Source organism: Stigmatopora nigra, chromosome 18 (assembly GCF_051989575.1).
Source record: "Stigmatopora nigra isolate UIUO_SnigA chromosome 18, RoL_Snig_1.1, whole genome shotgun sequence".
In the NCBI taxonomy this organism is placed as follows: Eukaryota; Metazoa; Chordata; class Actinopteri; order Syngnathiformes; family Syngnathidae; genus Stigmatopora; species Stigmatopora nigra.
Window position 1 is genome coordinate 3,423,277 of NC_135525.1, and position 20,527 is coordinate 3,443,803.

A 20,527-nucleotide genomic window follows, 5' to 3' on the forward strand; every position below is an offset into this window, starting at 1 on the left:
GAGAGCCATATACACCCATCAAAAGAGCCACATATGGCTCCCGAGCCATAGGTTCCCTACCCCTGTTGTAGAGCATCAATAGCGGATGGTCACTAATAATCATTGACTGATGATTATTATACCACCCAATTTTTTTTTAAATATGAGCAAGTGACTGGATTGCAAGACAGTGACTTGGACCAAACAAACACTCCACCATTCTAATAACTGTGATGAATCCAGGATTAAATTCACAGTACCCCAGCTGTGATGTGTCATTTACAATGAGAAAAATAGCTTTTTTTTTCACCAGTATTGGATTTATTGGATTGTTAAAAAGTTCCTGTTCATGCTCAAGCATGCTGTATTGACAGTTTTTTTAATTATTTTTTTGTAACCACTAATGAGGACTTCATCATTGGTGATGCAAAATAGGAGGACAGTTGTAGCTGTGTCCCTTTGGTGTTAAACTTGGGTTTGTTTGTGGGCTCAATTAACGTCAATTCGATTTCATGTGGGCCAGACCCTTTTAGATATAATATTTAGATATTTTCTTTAAAATCGGATTAAGAGAACTGGATCAAAATCCCTAAATATTCCGTTTTTTTATAGATCGAAAAAAAAAAACATTTATTTGGAGCTTTGTTTCTTCGTAAGGGAAAACATGTTTTAATAATTTGTTTTTCATTTCAAAGGAAACTAAAGATATTTATGAATTGTGTTCAATAATAACGTGGAAAACACAATTATTTTATATACAATATATATGTATTTATATATTACAATATACTTTTTCAACTAAAACACAAAAACAAAAACATTTGATCAATAAATGCAATTATTGATTTAAAAAAAGAAAAATTAGGAAATATAATATTCTACTTCTATAATATTGATTCAAAACAGTAAATTGGCACTCATGATTTACTTTCGCGGGCCACAAAAAAATTTTACGGCGGCGGGTCAGATTTGGCCCCCGGGCCGCCACTTTGACACCAGTGATCTACAACTAGCTGACTTTATAGTGCTTCCCATTAATTATGTCTACGATAAATGCTAACTGAAAAATCACAAAAGAGCTCTTAAGTGTCCCCTGGAAATCCATATGCAGCCATCTGGCATTTTTGGATGGTATCTCTTTCCTGTGGCTATAGTTTTGCTCATTTTCTATTTACTACATATATAAAGCCCGTTGATATATATATTTACGCATTGTTTGCCAAACTCAGTTTGTAACAGAATAATGGTTTACATCAGTTAAATATATTTCACTATGACTAAAGAAAAACACCAGTCTCATCAGGAATATTAAAAAGAAAATAGAAGGGAGTGAGAAAAAAATCACTTCATCAGCATGAACATTGTGGAGAGAAGAGAATAACATGAAGGATTCATCCCAGGAGCACAGCTGAGGAAGCTGATAAGGCACATGAGAATGAATCATGGTAGGAGATCGATTTTCACCTCCTTCCTCACAGAAGGTAAATTAGTGTTAAGTGGTAACAGCTTACAGTGTAGCATTATATTGGACTAAATATGCAGTGAGGGACATAATGAGTTATGTTAGAGGTTGGTGAGGGGAAAAGAAGAAAGGGTTCATGCCTGCAAATGCAATTTGACAAGCCATTCTAAGATGTTACTATACTAATTATTATTTTAAAAGTTTTTCCCCGTACAAAAAATGGAAGAATACAATTGTATAAATAGCTGAATATCCATACATTAATATCTTGACATACGAGGATCTCAATACAGGAGAAATTTGAGATAAGAGGAAAATTCAGAGCAAATTTTTGCCTTGAGATACGAGACAAATTTGAGATACGAGCATACGAGATGGTTCTCGATGTGGCTATGTAGGTAAAGATATCTACGAGCACGGGGCTGAACAGTTTACTTTTTTTTTTACTGAAGATAGAGTGACCAAGTCGACGATTATCGAAAAAGTTAGCGGAATCTACATGGACTTGAAAGCAAAGCAACCATTTGAAAAATACAGCAGCGAAACCCTTCTAAGCGAGTCTTAGCTGGTTCAATAATTTAAAAAAATGGACCGGGATACATTCAATTCTGAGGCATGGAGAATCAGGAGGGTCCGATTCGAAAGCAACGGTGGAATACATTAACATCTTTGCATTAGTTATCGCATGAAAAGGTTTAAATTTAGTGTAATGCGAGATTTAAATTTATTACTAAGTGTGTGTAATCTAAATTCATTTAAGTTAAATTTAAGGTTTATGTTACTAGCGCGTTGCCGTCTGCCAATTCTTTTCCTGCCCTTCTCTTGTCCGTGCAATACGTGCTAAATCTGTACTGAGTAATGACACATTTTAGGGTTGAAGATTATAACCACTAGATAGATAGGTATTTGTTTATTTGTGTGTAGGTGGTGAAATATAACATTGTAATATCAATTTTTTGTGTTTTTTTTTTCGAAGGTGGGAACGGATTAATTTGTATTCACTTATTTTCGAATGCGAAAAAATTGATTTGAGATAAGAGTTTGTTCCTCGAACGCGCTAAGCTCGTATCTCAAGGTATTACTGTAATAAATTTACGTAATAAACGTTGAATAAATACATTTTAGCATGTTACTTAGCAACGCTTGCCAATGTTACATCTGTTGGTGCCTGATGCAATGGGCTTATTTAAAAATATAGTTATGTCTTGGAGCATCTTGTATATTGGAATGAGGAAAGGAGCTTCTGTTACAGGGTAATTTGGACTGTCTAATTGAAAAGATGGTATTTTTCTGCCATGTTGTCAGATTTAATGGCAATCATAAGCCATTTGGTCTGAATTCCCTTTTTGTTTTGTGTTGCTATTTTTGGCAAATGAATGCATCATGCAGGTATTAGACCAATCAGACATCAAGTTAAATCATGAAAAATGAAATATTAACGTGTATCAATATTCAGTGTGGGCTTACCTCTTTCATTTGATGGTGTAATATAGATAAAACTCCTGCAGTTTTCACCTGCAAAATAAAACATTCTTTTGAGAATCGTGTTTTATTTTCACATCGTTTGTTAGATTTTGCTTTAGAGGATTCATAGTCTTGGCATGTTTAGTCAGGATAATCCAGTTTGATCAATGAAAGGATTTCCTCGGTGTAAGTAAATGCCCAACCATTCTAAAAACAACTTGCTTTCCATCATGAAATATAGAAATGTTCTGGGATTTAAAGGATTTTTTTTGTCTACACCAGAAATGTTTAAGAAACTTTGTTGGTGTTATGAAGGGATCATGTTGATTCAAAGTGGTTTAGGAAGTTAAATGGCATTGCAACATATAGTGTTGTTGAGAGAATAAAACATTGATGTTGAGAGAAAAAAATCCATCCATTTTTTGTTAAACGTTTGAGTTTGAGTTTATACTTACTGGCAAAAGCCTGCAAAGGTAGCCAGCAAAAAAAAGGTATTTAAATTCTATTGAAGAAGCAACAAAGCTGCTGGCAAATAATTCATTGTTAGTGATGATTATTAATTAATACACAGTTCATTTGTTAGTATATATGCTTCACGATTTCGGTGTTTAAACCACTCTGCCTAGGTTTGCGTTTATATTTTCTCTATATGTTTTGCATGGGGGCAGCACAGTGGCTTGATTGGCTAGCTTGTCAGCCTCAGTGCTGTAGGGTTCTGGGTTCAAATCCAGGTTTAGGTAATATAATATATTAGGTAATATTCATCATGAAATGATAGTTGCCCTGTGATTGGCTTGACCCTGATTCAGCGTGTCCCGCACCTGGTGCCTGTAGTTGGCAAGGATGAGCTAGCTCCCCCCACGGCCACACGATAAGAACAATGAATGAATGAATGAACTAGTGTCATCGTGTAGACCAAATTTAAAGTTTGTAACAAGTTTTAAACAGGTGTAGTTTCTTAGTTTGTTTTTGATTGAAAATTGAATATTTTATCATCGAGAATAGATGCCAATTGCTATATTATGATGCCGTTTCATACTCTAATCTTTCCTGTTACTGTACACACAGAAAAAAAACATCCATTCATTTTCTGAACCGCATTATCCCCATTAGGGTCATGGGGGTGCTGGAGCCTACCCCAGCTGAGTTTGGGCCAGAGGCTGGGGACACCCTGAATCGGCGACTAGCCAATCGTAGGGTACGAGTAGACGGACAACAATTCACACTCACACCAATACGTAGGGGCAATTTAGAGTGTCCAATCAGCCTATCATACATATTTTGGGATGTGGAAGGAAACTGGGGTGTCAGAGAAAACCCACACAAACCGTGGGAGATAATGAAAACTCCACACACTGAGAGCCGACCTGGGATGGAACCCAAGACCCCAGAACTGTGAGTCTGTACGGTTAACCACTTGCCTCCTGGCTGCCTGTCTCTAAACGGTTACACGAAACTTGGGTAGTCTTTTTTTTTAAGATGAATTATTTGATCATCCTCAATATCAAATGATATAGAATGCTTTACATTGTACTGTCCAATTGTTGTACAATGATAACGCGTCTCCTACTACTAAAACAAAACATTTTGAAATAGATGAGCTTTTGTACATATTACAACTGCCAGAAGAAGAAAGATGAAAGAAGTTCAAACAATTTACCAGTCATATTGATGTTCTGCTCGCAGGAGAACCAAATCCCAGTGTGAAACTTCCTCATCACATACTTGTCTTCACCGGTCTCCCAGATGTACTGCACCAACCTTGTGTCGTTTAAATTAGAGCTATTAAATCTGATGCAAAACGACTGCTTGGTAGTTATAGGACCAGTGCAGAATGGCTTGACCACTTTGCGAGTACCGGCGCACCAGTGGCTCGTTCCAAGAGCCGACACCGCGAGGAACAAAGCCAGAAAGTTCAAGGTGAGAGCCAGCGATGCTCTCCGACGCCGGTCTATCCCCATAGCAGCGTAACAGCGGAGGAATGAAGGCGTCCAATTTAATCCCGGTTTCAAGTGATTTCTACTCCTCAAATCATCATAATCCGATTATCACAGATAATATATCCATGGGTAAGTATTGTGTGGATTTGATGTGCGCCTCTCACATCTGCTTCTCTTCTGCAGCCCACTCGCTCATTTTGTACAGTGCGTTTCGTACACAGCCCCCACCCTCTCAAAAACGCACAGAGGCGCGCACATCTCATCAATGAGCATCAATGACCACATCTCCCAATCCAATCAATATGTCCATATAAAAAAAATGTCATAAAATTTACTTAACACCTTAAGCAAGTTGTTTCCACCCCCCATTTAATTTCATTTTCTGAATTGCTTATCCTCACAAGGGTCGCAGGGGTGCTGGAGCCTATCCTAGCTGACTTCGGGTCAGTTGGGGACCACCCTAAATTGTTGGCCAGCCGATTAGAGGGCACAAGAAGACGGACAACTACTCAATCTCATACCTAGCCGCAATTTAGAGTGTCCAACCAACCGATCATGAATTTTTTGGGAATTTGAGAGGAAACCAGAGTACAGTGTTCCCTCGCTACTTCGCGGTTCAGCTACCGCGGACTCAGAGCTTCGCAGATTTGTTTTGGAAAAAAAATTACAATTACATTGCGACAACATATTTTACAGTTTTTTTTTTTATAACATGAATTTCACTCTCTCTACCCATATGCTATATGGTGTACTGTATACAGGGGGGGGGGGTCTAAAGGAATTATATTCACTTAAGCATTTTTGAAGGAGAATCCCTACTCCACGGAAATTCACTTATCGCGGGTGGTCCCGGTCCCCATTAACCGCGATGATTGAGGGAACACTGTAATCGGAGATAAAACCATGCAGGCCCGAGTAGAACATGTATACTCCACATAGGAGAACCAACGTGGATTCGAGACCAGGATCCCAAACTGACTAACCACTCAGTCCCCCCGGCAAGTGAAACTTTTCTTTTATAAAAAGCTTGGAACTTTAGAACTGTTGTTATTTTCATTTGTAACTAGTATTAAATGAGTTATATGACTGTATACAGAAATTCGGACATAAAAATAATGTCACATGTCCTGCCTGAGCGAGATAAAATTAAAAGTGGTGTATGTGTGACTGAGCTGGCTCACCAATACGAGAAGAGTACTTTGATAATATGTACCATCCTTCCAGAAGGATGCTATAAAGGGTATCAAGACATCCAAAAGACTAACCATAATTTCCTATCTGCACAGTGACATTCATAACGAGATGGAGAGCCTTCTTTAAATATGCATAAAAGATAAACAGTTAGAGGGAGATAGCGTGACCGAGTCGATAATACATGTAAAAGCTAGTGGAATTTACATAGATTTAAAAGCAAAGCATGCATCTGAAAAAAGGGAAGCCTTCAACACCATCAAAACCCTTCATTTAAGTTAAATTTATATTTATGTCTCTCTCTCTCTCTCTCTCTCTCTCTCTCTCTCTCTCTCTCTCTCTCTCTCCTCCGCGCATTCCGTGTTGTACTGAATAATGTCACATTTTAGTATAGAACATCATAACTACTAGTTATTTGTCACTTTGTGAGTAGATGAGGAATTAGAACCATTAAAAAGATATTTTCCATTGTAATATCCTGTTTACTGGTGTTTGTTTCTGAGGATGGGAACAAATTAATTTGTATTTAGCTAATTTCTATGTGAAAAATGTATTTGAGACACGAGTAAATTGACATATGAGCTCGATCCCGGAACTCATTAAGCTCGTATCGCAAGGTATGACTGTACTTTCAAGTAGGTGTGTTTCATGCAATCTACCGATTTAGCAGGACGTTTAAATGAGTAAAAAAGTAAGAGTGCATAAGGTGTCTTTTGGTTGAGTTATGTGTTGATTATTTACATTGCAGGATACACAGTATGCTCTCTCTCCACTAAGCCCCGATGATACATTATTTTGGAAAATGACTTTCAGAGTAAAGCAAGGTAATTGCGACCCAGTCCAACCTTTGCTCTCTTGTGATTTGGTGGAAATATTCATCCTCCACCTCTAACCTAAGCAACCTTGCTGTCTAAGTGCATAAATATCTCACAACATGCTGCAGACTGTCTAATCTGGCCTTGGGCTAGAGAACAGCTTTAGGTTGAATTTGATGCCTTTGGAACATTTGTAATATTCTATTCTTAATCCAACAAATTTGATTCATGTATCATGACTAAGGGAACTCAAAAGTGCATCGGAAAACAGGAAGAATGTAAAGCAGTGAATAAGTTCATTGCGTTGTCCCAGATGACGATATACTTTTATGTCCTGTTGTAGTGTATCGTTGGTTAACAGTATTAAAGTCATAAATTAGTTTGAACCCTAGTTCTTGCCCACAAAAAGTGACATACATTACAGTGTCTTGTAAACAAGACAAAAACATGTAAAAATATGTACACTGTTCATCATGTACAGTAAGTATACAAAAAACATGTTGAAAAGACAAAAATGGGCTTTCAACAAAAATAAAGAGAGTTAGTCCTTCTGTTTCTCTCCAGCAAAACAGTCTATGTTCATGCCACAGGTCATTTCTGATTTCTTTTCGAATACGCGATAATTTCCAGGAATATGAAGACTACGTGAAGACCCAAAGACTACATGGGCCTCCTGCGGATATTAATTGGTTATATTTCTGATGTCCTCTGAAGGCTTATCCCTACACATTTGTGAGGTGAACTAGCCATGGCCGGAAAAGGCACAAGCATAGATAATACTTTTTGATTCCACACATATAAGGTTTAAAAAATTACGGTTCCAGTATCACTTAATCCTCAAAGGGTGCCGCAAAAGCTAGATGGCCAAGACCTCCCGAAGGGAATGTATTTACTATAAAACATGTCATCACTGACGTGTTCTATTTCCACTGCAAGTCATATAGATATTTTTTTACTTTAACCAGGTACACAAAATTAACACAAACTGTGAATATGGTATTACACCCTGCATTGTAAATGTATCATTATGTATGCTGTGTGACAGTTCATAGTTCATAGTTCATTTACAATAAATTGTGGTTTTAAAAAAATACACAATTAGAGCATCCAAGCAAGGTCTGGGGATTACCCATTTTCTAAAGTGGGGAACAGATAGGGGAGGAAATAAAAGCCATGATGACAAACAGGCAAGAGCAGTGGAGCCATAAACTCACGGAGACTGTACAAGGTCAAGCCAAGGGAAGGTTGCCATGGACAGAACAGTGGAGTTTTGAGCCATTTCAGATTTATTTTTGCCGAGTGCTATGTATGGCACCCAACCACCCCCTGTGAACTTTCACAGATGGGAAGTGGGAGACAACCCAATGTACAAGCTCTGTTGGGGAGAAAAAGGACCATGGCACGCATTGTGGTAGGACGTAACATCGCTCTGCCCCAACGTAGATACAGGTGGCACCCAAGCAATGTTAACTGTGCCGACTAAAATCGCATATTAAAAAAAATACCCCTGGAAGGTCATATTTTGGGCAAGTGGCCATTTTTTATCAAATTTGTCAAGGAGCGAGAAATGCCAGCCCAGTTCAATAATTATACCTGATTGAGCCATATCAGACCAATGAACGTTCAATGTTGACAGCAGTGTCACTTACTTAAGTTTCCTGTGGGGTAGGGATTATGAAAAAGGAGATATGATGGAAGCCAGGAAGGAGGGAGCACACTGCTCATCTGCGAGGATGTTGTATTTGATAGTTGAAACACAGCAAATGCGGGGAACAATTTGACAGATCATGGTTTAAAGCTTCTGCCATTTGACGTCATCTAAGTAATGCTACTAAACTGATTTGATGTAAAAGCCATTTTTTTTATTTGATTTGGTGTTTATTCATGTTACGGCTGGCAGCCTGGACACACATTATGTAGGAGGGGGTGTGGTTTCTTTTCTTCTACAGGTACATGGAGCTGTGGCTCCACCCCTGTGACAAAGCCCTGCCCAGGCCAACACAGCTCTGACTACTTTCCCATCATTCCTCCTCCAATCAAGATTCGCTTCCTCCCCTTATTTAAACCCTTTTTATTTTTCAGTTCTGACTGACTTGCTGACTTGGTTTCTCTTGATTCCTGACTTTGACTCCCATGGCTGCCTGTGATTGTAACTGCTGAGGCAGTTTAGTCCTTTTTTTATTGAAAAGCACATGGTTTAGTGCAAAGTAAAGTTTAATTGTCTGCGCTTCACCTGGTAATGTGAGTACGTTACTTCTTGTTATATTTAGATTTATGTTGGCTAAGATAATGATTTTGGGTTACATAGGGGGACTTGAGATATGTTTAATCACACTAAAAAATAAATAAAATATCACTGAAGGCTACCCGCATTGTTTGTCTGGACTCATCATTGACCGGACCCCTCTGCTGTGGTAGCTGCGACTCCCTGGTATATCTTACCCTAGGGGGAGTCATAACAATTCAGAAGATGCTACGCTAAGAACTATGCATTCCTAGGACTACGTTGTATAATGTCAATTTTAGAATATTTGAAGATGTATTAAATGTCATGGCTCAGAGTGGAGCTAAATCACTACACATTCATGCTACTGTAAAAAAATAACATAAAAAACACTTGGAGCCAAAATTATCTTTACAGCTCATTGAGTAGGTAGTGAAAACCTCCCATCTGACCTGTAACAAGCTTCCCTCCAGACACTCGTTAAATCATCTCAACCTTGCACTGAGGATGATGATGCTCGTTCCGTTAGATGGTCAGGAGTGACTAACGACCCACAGCTCTTATGTGTCTCATTTGATAAAATCATCAGGTAGGTGGTAAGGTTAGAAATGCAGTTAAAGCTTATTTGCCATGGTTGCGGCTCACATGGCGCGTAAATCATAACAGCAAAGTGAAATATTGTGCACTAACCATTGGTGGCTGACTGTCATGGATAAATGTCAGATTTTGGCTTACTGATGAACTCACCTGAAGTGTAAACAAATTTTAGTTTAAATGTAATTTACAGAGCGTGAAAGGTTGTTTGTCTTCTGGTGCCCAGCAATTTGCTGGCCACCGATTCAGGGTATCTGTCCCCCGCCTCTAATAATAATAATAAGCGGACATAGGCTTTGTCATCATCAGCCGAATTCTCATCATACCCAGCTGTGTATGACGAAATTGGTAAATCTAGCCCAAAGTCAGCTGGAATAGGCTCCAGCACCCCCTGCAAATCTAGTCAGGATAAAGCGGTTCAAAAAATGAGAAAAGATGAGATGTAATTTACAGCTGACTTTAGCCAAGCCACATCTCCAGTTTGGTAAGCTGTATTACGAGCAAATGAAAATGGTTAGCAGGCTTTAACAGATCCATGTTGGACTCATTATTTCATTATTCCCAGCAAAGGTTAACACAACTCATGAATCAGTTCAAAGGAGAGGAGCCTGTAGGCAATGACAGTATAACGCTATTAACAAAGGAATCCCATCTTGAATTACATGGCTGTATTGATCCAAGAAATCAAACCTTGAGGCAAAGTAATACAACGTATTTTCTCGCATAGACGCAGTATTTGTTGCACGAAAAATAATGACTGAATCAAGGGCACGGCTTATATGCTTACAAATTAGACTTGGTATGCATGAAACTGCAATGTGACAAGGATGAAACGCCATAAGGTAAGGCAACTTTATTTAAATGAAATTCAAGGAGAAAAAAAACTTGCATAAAATGTGAAAAAACTCACATACTTGTCCCTGCCATTGTTCACTCTGGGGCCGCCATTTTACCTAGGGATGACAAGTTAAACTGCTACGGTTGTACAGCTCCTGTGACTTCCTTTTTGAATTTGAATGAGTGGAGGCAACACATGTCCGGAATGTGCAATCCAGCAATCACTATCCTGTGCACTGATTTTTCTTCAAATTAACAGATTTGTACTTCTATTAGAACCATGAATATAGAGTTGTGAATCAGAGGGCGTCATTTACGAGAGAAATTGTAAAATTCAACGATTTTAAGGATATTTGAACAGTACGGCTTATAGGCGGAGGCGGATAACGTGAGAAAATATAGTAATATTGTTAGAATTCACTTGCATAAATGAATATTTTTAGTTTTCCTTAATATCAGAACTGGTCAGGTTACGGAGCATGAACCAAATCCATAGTTTTTGACTGATATTTGGAGTTTCATGCTTTAGGAGAAAAAGAAAACTGGTGCTTTTATGTTTTTATGTTGTCAGTGTTTACAACAAACTTTGATAGATTTTTTGCTACTCAATTCACAGCCATGTGTCACCTTTCATGGGCTCTAAATAGGATACACTAGCAAGCCATTTCACTAGCCATTTTGGAAAATGTACTGTGTTGTTTCTGCAGAACTTTATGTAAATAAATACATACATAAATAAATAAAAAGACAAATTATACCAAAAAAGTCAGTCAAAAAATTCCCAAATAAAACCCAAAAGAACCTAAACTTGAGAACGAGTTAATCAAGTCTAGCTTTCGTATGGGATAAATATGTGTAGCACATGCAGATGAACTCCTGGAGTACTTTATAATAATAATGATGATGAACTCACATCATATTGAGATGGCTACATATTCTATTGCTGTCAACTCTGAAGTCGTCGCTCAGCAAAGGTAGGTGTCTCCATAATCAATTCTGGTGAGCTACGCACCTTACTAGGTCTACTTTAATTGTTTTACAGTCCCAGGTGTCTGGTAACCTGACTGCTAGAAAGAAGGGCATTCAGTTTCTAAACACAGTGTGTTAATAAAAATGTTTGTCTCTTTGAGAGTATCCTATCAAAATGTGATGAACAACCAGTTTAGGGTCGAGTGCAGGGGTTTCAAACTCGCTTTGGTCTGCGGGCCGAATACAGCTTATTTTGAGATCAAGCTTGCCGGACCAGTAAATTCATTGCAAAATTACATAGAACTAACAATAAGCCCACTTTTTTTTCCTTTGTATTAGTCACTAATGCTAATAATTAGTGCAAAGAATGAGTAAATTATCAAAATGTTTATTAACTGAATTTTCCTTTTACATTATGAACAATATATTATGAACAAGAGATTAACATAAGAACATAAATAAATGTCAATTCATGTTGTCTGCACGTACTAAAACACTGTGCCCCTAGCGGATACTACAAGACTACAAATTTTAAAGAAAATTCATATAATTTTTATGCAATGCAACTTTCTTCCCCGGGCCGTACCAAACCACCAGACGGGCTGGATCCGGCCCGCGGGCCGTATGTTTGACACCCCTGATCTAGTGGGTTTTATCACTTTTCCCAAAGACAGGGATGGTCTCCACTTCCCTGTGACCCTAAACCAGGATAAGATTTGAGAGACAATAGATGCACAGATGAATTTGTGGGTTTGGCCATAAGGATTGGATGGATGGAAGATTGGCTTACAGTATTTAATCATACACCCATCACACCAAATCCTATTTGTAATGTCGCTCATAATCATAACCGAGAGTGAAAATAATTTCTGCAATCCCACCCCCTTCATTGAGATAACAGAATGAGGTTCAGTGACCTACTTTCAAAATAAGATGTTTGTGTGAAGAGTCTCATCAACAAGTCTTGTTTTTGGAATGTTTTTATGGGTCTCAGGTGGCAAAGCACATTCAACAATTACACTGAAAATGAGAGTTCAAAGAGGGGAGAGTCAATGGTTCTGAGAAGAGCAAAAACATCCCATATAGCACCGGCTGTGACAAAGTAGGTTTGCCAAAGGCAAATAGATCCTACAGGGGTTGTTATCTAGTAAGAGGGAGTTTGGATACAGTGTTTTTCAAGTTCATTTTCAAAAGTAAAGAGTTAAAGTTATGGTTCCTTCTCCGGAAAAAAAAATAAAATTATATTCCTAGTTACTCAATGATGAAATTAACTATGTATGTTACTTTACTTTAAAAAGTATTAAATATTGTTTGAATGGTTACCAATTCAGGGTGTGCCGTGCCTGGTGCCCATAGTATGTTGGGATAGGCTCCAGCACAAGGGTGGCAAAGTCCATTTCCCAAGAGCCCCTATCCGATCTGTTTCCCGTAACTCCCTCCACCAACACACCTGACTCAAACAATCTGCATTGGTATCAAGCTTCTGGACATCTTGTTGATCAGATCATATGATTCAGGCGTAGTAGAGGGGAAGATACATATGCAAAACAGACTGGATAGGGGCTCTCGAGGATCAGACTTGGCTAGCCCTGCTCCAGCACCTCCATTAATTTTTGTATTTCCACACAGAAAAGCTTTCACTATCAGTGTGATCCACAGTTGCCACTGCTCCATGCTTTTGTTTAAACAGAGGGTGTCGTAAACTAGATTTGTGTGTGTCTGTTAGTAAGCCATACTGTAATCTCTCACCACTTTATGGCTTTATTCGATTGCGGTAATGTATACTAAGTATTGAACTAAAAATTTTTTATGAACATTCATGTTGAAGCGGAAGACAGGGGGCCACCAGTCAGCTCAATGCCTAATGAGAAAAATTCCGCCATAGAAGAATGGCCACGTGAAGGAGAAGAATGCCATTATTGATATGAAAGGTGAACACTGTTGGCTTTATTATTACTTTGAGTAATCAGCAATGACAACATGGTCATAGCCATTGAATTAGCCAAACGTCTTGATGGTCAAACAGAAAAGAACCAGCATTCACAACTTCCTTTCACCATGTTCCTTGTACGCAAAAAAACACAAGCATAGGCTCTTTCTGTTGAGGAGACAACAACTCTCGAACCTGACAAAGAGGATTTACCTGACATGGAATAAAACTCTAACCTGCGCACTAAGTCATCATTTTCACTTCAACTTAATCGTTCTGTTCAGGTCTCTCATCGATTAAGATTAAGCAGAGAAGAGCTATTGTTAGAGGTGTGTACAGTACTTAAAGTCCTTAAAGTATATTACAGAATTTACATATGCATATCATTGTGTAATGTTTAATATCTACACTTCTTGTTATTGTATGGATGTGAAAACATGTACATATGATAGTAATAATAGGCACTCCTATTATTATTACCATACGTACATGGGGGGGGGTCTCAATTTAATGTGCAACAATCAATGTTCTATTTAGCTCTCTTGGTATGGACAAGTTCACTTGAAAATTGTTGAAAAATGATGCCAAATCTCAAATTTGGTTTGATTGCATGTGAATACCGCTGTATTCAGCGTGCTGCGGTATAATTGTTTGTGTGTATGGTCATTTGTCTCTCTGTGTGCCATCCCTATGGCTGACTGGTGACCAGTCTGGGATTTAGTCTGCCTCTCATTCAAAGTCAGGTAGGTTAGGCTCCAAAAACCCCCGCAACCCTTTTGAGGATCCGCGGTATGGAAGATGAATTAATTAAATAAAAAATATTAGCTCCAGTGGACTGGTGGCATTGATAAAGGGTTTTTTGCAGTCTGTATTGCCTTGTGTTAGTCTGTATTATTATTATTATTATTATTGCTCTTTTAATCAAATATTCACATCAATCGTCAATTTATACACTTCACACACTGTTACATTCCTGCTGTGCATGATCTATCAGCCAATATAACAGCCAGAGCTGATCGATAAGCTTTTAGTTATGGTTCACTTGGGAACTAGCTTATAGGCCCTGCTGGGACCAATCATTGTGCAATTCACTCCTTGGATAATTCAGTTATGCTGAACATCATGCATCTTTTCTTTGGGGATTATAATACAGATGACAATAATCAATGACTTTACTTTTACATTACCTGAAAAAATATTTAATCATGATAACTGGATTCTTTGAGATAGTTTAGTTTTGAGTCAAATAAACTGCACATACAGTATGAAACCCTTTCCGTTCTAGGTCTACAGGTTCATTCTTGATTTCCAATGAAACATTTAAAACATGTAAACTTAATGCACAAAGGTTGAAAAACAATGCATCCTATAAGAGGTAGAAGAGGAGAATAGTGAGACAGCATTCAATATCCTCAAACTGAATGATTTACTAAAATATTGCGTTTTACCGAGGGTTTCGAAATCGCAAAACAACCACAGTTTTCTCATAACTTCCGCTATCCTACGAGCCTTTAAATACAGAAATTGCACTATTGAAACTACAGAAATGAAATAATTGACTTTCTTAGGTATCATAAACATAAATCTGGTTTAAAGGGAGAGGAACGTTTTTGAAATATTTTTGTATGTGATGTTGATAATCTTGCATACTGCACACACACCAGTTATTAGTCAATGTGTCACATATTAAAAATCAATTAAGATCTTAAAAAAATTGGTGAAGTAGAAAAGATGATTGGCAACAAACTGACTGCATCTGGTACTTAATAATTCGGATTTGGGGCTGCAATGAGCGTGTGCCGGATTAGTTCTGCCCCCCCCCCCCCCCCACCTCTCAAACCACAATGAGAATTACTCAGAATTTAAGGAGAAATAAAAATAAAATGAGATCATGCTTGCCTGACCCCAAAACATTACACCAGTAAATCTTAATTTTGACACTATCAAACAATCCTGACATTGAATCAGGGGCAGTTCCAGTGAGTCATGTCAGAGAGGAAGGAAGTTGGCAATAATTTGAAATTCTCTGGTATTATTTAAAGACTGTGGTGTATTGGTTGAAACACACAAAGAGGAGATGAATTGTTATTGATAAAATTGCTGTTGTTGTTGTATATTAAAATCATACGAAATAAAATGTTTGTGGGGAGTTCTGGTTCACAGCTGTAAATAATTTATACAAACATTTATAAGGCAAGGACATATTTAATTAGTTTGAATTGATAACAATATCAGACACACCAACCTATCAATTTGGTTATATACTGTTTAACTCATACCATTTCAAAAACAACGTTTTAAAACCAGAGTAGCGGACATTGAGGTAGAAATTTTTACGTGTTTTTTTTGCGTTAATCATTGCAGAATTAATATTAATGGGTTCAAAGCAACCCGGTGCAATGAAGAGTAGTGAGAAGAAAAAGCCTATGAAAACATACAATATTAAGCACGAGATGATAGTGGTGTACGTGTGATTGAGCTGCCTCACCAATACTAAAGTAGTACCTCAAGAATATGTAACATTCTCAAGCAGAAGGATTTTCCCTTCAAAGTAACACATTTGTACTCCCTATTAAAGCCATTAATATGGAAGTGAAAATTGTGAATCAGGAGGCATCTTATACAATAGGAATTGTAAAATTCTATGATTTTAAGGCAATTTTAATGGTATGGCTAATACGCGGAGGCGACTAATATGCAAGAGAATATTGTAGTTATGTTAAAAAATGATTTGAGTTACGAGTAATTTGACATATGAGTTTCGGTATATATATATATATATATATATATATATATATATATATATATATATATATATATATATATATATATATATATATATATATATATATATATATATATATATATATATATATATATATATATATATATATATATATATATATATATATATATATATATATATATATATATATATATATATATATATATATATATATATATATATATATATATATATATATATATATATATATATATATATATATATATATATATATATATATATATATATATATATATATATATATATATATATATATATATATATATATATATATATATATATATATATATATATATATATATGTATATGTATATGTATATGTATATGTATATGTATATGTATATATATATATATATATATATATATATATATATATATATATATGTGTTTATATATGTTTATATATATATATATATATATATATATATATATATATATATATATATATATATATATATATATATATATATATATATATATATATATATGTGTTTATATATGTTTATATATATATATATATATATATATATATATATATATATATATATATATATATATATATATATATATATATATATATATATATATATATATATATATATATATATATATATATATATATATATATATATATATATGTATATGTATATGTATATGTATATGTATATGTATATGTATATGTATATATATATATATATATATATATATATATATATATATATATATATATATATATATATATATATATATATATATATATATATATATATATATATATGTGTTTATATATGTTTATATATATATATATATATATATATATATATATATATATATATATATATATATATATATATATATATATATATATATATATATATATATATAAACCTAATTAATTATTTTATTATTATTGTGCGTGTTTTATGTTCGCATAACTGTTATGGTAAATGCTCCTTTGTGTTATGCCATAGCACAAAAAGAACATTTATCAACACTTAAAGAACTCCCACTGTAAATATTTCCTATTGCGGCCGAGGGACAAAGAAATGAGCAAAAAGCAGATGAATGTGATAGAATAACAGAAATCTCTTCCTCACTTTGTCATAATTCCATTCAGAATTGGCAGTGGTCTGTGCATTTCACACACAATGAGCAGGGATTTATGACTTGCCAGCACTGTTGAGGTGGTAAAGTCAATCATATTTTGCTATGTATGAGGTTGGCATGGTTTATTATAGCTCCAGTATTGGCTTGGCAGGCAGAACTATATGTAATAGTTAGGTGGACGTGCCTTCATTAAGTCCTCGATTGAATGGCCAGTTTACAGAATCTGGCTCCTGGATGATTGCCAGACACCCTTCAATTGACCATTTTTTCATGCCTGTACTAAGAGAGGGGGTAAGCACAAACATGCTACAAATAAACTAATTGGCTTTCCAGTCCTCATACTTCCAAGGACTAACATATTATTCCTTTATAAAGCCTGAAAGTATGTACCATCTCCCGGAGGAGAGCGATGAGCTGCAATTTTTTTGTTATACACCCTTTATGTAAGTAAGAATTTGTTGAAGAGAAGGAACGATGTGTGGTATGTTCCCACCGACCGTGGTGTGAAGCAAAAATAGAGAGGCGTAAAGATCTATGGAATTAGAATCGGATCAGAGAGGCACTCAAATGTCCTGAAAGCATGGGAGCGGGACTGTTTTAACCCCCGGGTTCACTCTCGCTGACCTAGATAGCATGCGGCGCTGGGGTAATCACTAAACAGAAGATTCTTGAGGCAGAAACGCTTTAATTAGGCATGAGCTCTTAACAGACAACTGATAATGGAGAATATACTGTGAACGAAGAATGGGACGGGAGGGGGTTTAATGAACAACTGTACCAAGACATGTTCTATTTTTTATAAATAAATTCATAGTTTTCAAAAGGATTTCTCAAAAGGATAAGTCCAACTTTTATTTTGCTCACTATCGTCTTTATTCATCATACTCTAACATGCAACAAGCTCCAAGTAGGTCAAGATTTCTTTTGAGAGTTGTTTTTTTTCTTTCAATAGACAGGCTCTGATGTGTCATACTTTTGTGCTAGATACTGAATTGAAATAAAGTTGAAGTGAAATAGCACTTATTTACATTCCCTAATTTATTAATTCATTGAATGAAAATCAATAATGCCTCAAGATTGAAGCTAAATCTACTAAAATATTCATTACCATGTCAAAACTGTTGTCTCTTTGATTGATTATGATATACTGCACATACAACAAATCACTGTATTGTATATTTTATTATTATTGTTTTTATTATATAAAATATTTACCCAGCAAACATATTTGTCTGGTTATTCTGAAATGCTTTGTGCAAAATCATTTCAAATTAGCTGACTTGAGAGATGGCCTCCACATGTGTTAAAAGCTAAAGGTTTTTCAAGTGTCTACTCAAGTATTTGTTGCTCTTGTCCTTCTTTGGAATATACATTTAATTGCATGCTGTTCATGCGCGTACCAATCTTCTTGAAACCCAGTGACTACTCTACATATGAAGCATGGGCCAGTTTCTATCGATACTTGGAGCCAAATTTTATTTATTTATTTTTTGTAAGTGGCCTTATTATTCAACTGCAGGTGCCTATGTTTCCTGCAGGTGATGTGTTAGCACACACCACTTTTTGGTGCCTGTAAGATTTACAGTCGGACAAATAAGTACCGTATTTTCACGACTATAAGGCGCACTTAAAAGTCTTAAATTTTCTCCAAAATAGACAGTGTGCGCTATAATCCAGTGCGCCTTATATATATGGAAAAAAAACAGAAAACCAAAAACGAAAAACCACCACTGTCGGATATCAAAAAAACAAAAAACCCCTGAACTGAAACAATACTGTTAAATATGCAGATGCCATCTTAGTTTACAAAATCTTCCATCATGTAGCTCCTCCCCCACTGCAAGATTTTATACAAAAAAATCCAAAACATCAACAATGGCTGGCTCTAGTGGTGACTGTGTAGTGAGTTCTTCATACCTGGAAGTTAATAGCAATTACCGTATTTTCACGACTGTAAGGCGCACTTAAAAGTCTTAAATTTTCTCCAAAATAGACAGTGCGCCTTAAAATACAGTGCACCTTATAATACAGTGCGCCATATAATACAGTGCGCCTTATATATGGAAAAATTACATTCGTTGAGGGTGCACCTTATAATGCGGTGCGCCTTATAGTCGTGAAAATACGGTATTTAGTCAACCACCAATTGTGCAAGTTATCATTTTGACGCCATTTGAGATCTTGCATGGAGCCCCAAATCGAGGGAGATTATCAGGGGTCTTGTATGTCTTCCATTTTCTAATAATTGCTCCCATGTGGATTTCTTTAAACCAAACATTTACCTATTGTAGATTCAGTCTTTCCAGCCTACAATTTTTTCTCTGGTGTCCTTCGACATGTTTACGCATGTTGACAATTACAGGCCACTCTAAATTTTCAAGTAAGAGAACTTGCACAATTGTTGGTTGACTAAATTCTTATTTGCCCCACTGTAGTATCAATTTATTATACCATTTATTAAAATCTCCATTGCCTCTTGGGTAAAAGTATCAGAGGCACTAATGCCAGTTGTTGGTCCATGTTTGTAATTTTTCATTCAATAGCCATGATTTTTCTTGCAAAATATCATAGTTTTGTTGTAAATTTCTATAATTAAAAATATTTGATCAAGGCATAACAAATACAATACAATAACAAACTCATTAGTCCTCGATATTGTCCAGTTAAGCTTAGGGTGCGCTGCGAAGTAGAACCCAGGAGGCAAGAAGCAGGCAGGAAAAAGGCAAAGGTATGCTGATGCACAATTTAGGATTTTAATGACAAAGTAATCAATCATAAAAGCGACACAAGAGGCGAAATGCACACAATAAACTGGACATCATTCACAGAGGATAACCCCAACGAAAAGTGACAGATATTTTAACTCTCCACAGTAAATGCATTAAATATTCAATACTGAAAAGAGCACTAATGTACAATTAAGTGTTCCTCGAATTTGAATAAACATGGCAGAAGTGGAAAACATTATATACAGGGTGTCTCAAAAAATGTACTCACTTTTAGAATGACCTTTCATTCTAAAAGTGAGTACATTTTTTTGAGACACCCTGTATATATCAAAGAAAGCTGTCCAAAAGAAAGAGGTTGTTAATGGCACTTCTAAAATAAGAAAAAAAATGACCAAATATGAGCATATTTAGGTAAGCACACAAAAGTAAAAACGACTACACAATATTTTTGGTATTTATGATGCTCCATTCTTAAAAAAC

At 35.9% G+C, this 20,527-nt stretch overlaps 1 protein-coding gene across 1 annotated transcript in view; it reads right to left on the reverse strand.

Moving 5' to 3' along the window:
* Nucleotides 1–4,997, reverse strand: part of gsg1l2b (gsg1-like 2b) — a 12,789-nt gene extending 7,792 nt beyond the window's left edge. The window contains exons 1-2 of the mRNA XM_077739739.1: nucleotides 4,566–4,997; nucleotides 2,909–2,956 (exon numbers count right to left, since the gene is read on the reverse strand). Of these exons, the coding sequence (XP_077595865.1) occupies nucleotides 2,909–2,956; nucleotides 4,566–4,866 (349 nt within the window). The 5' untranslated portion in view covers nucleotides 4,867–4,997. The remainder of the gene's footprint in view (nucleotides 1–2,908; nucleotides 2,957–4,565) is intronic.
* Between the last annotated feature and the right edge of the window lie 15,530 nt (nucleotides 4,998–20,527).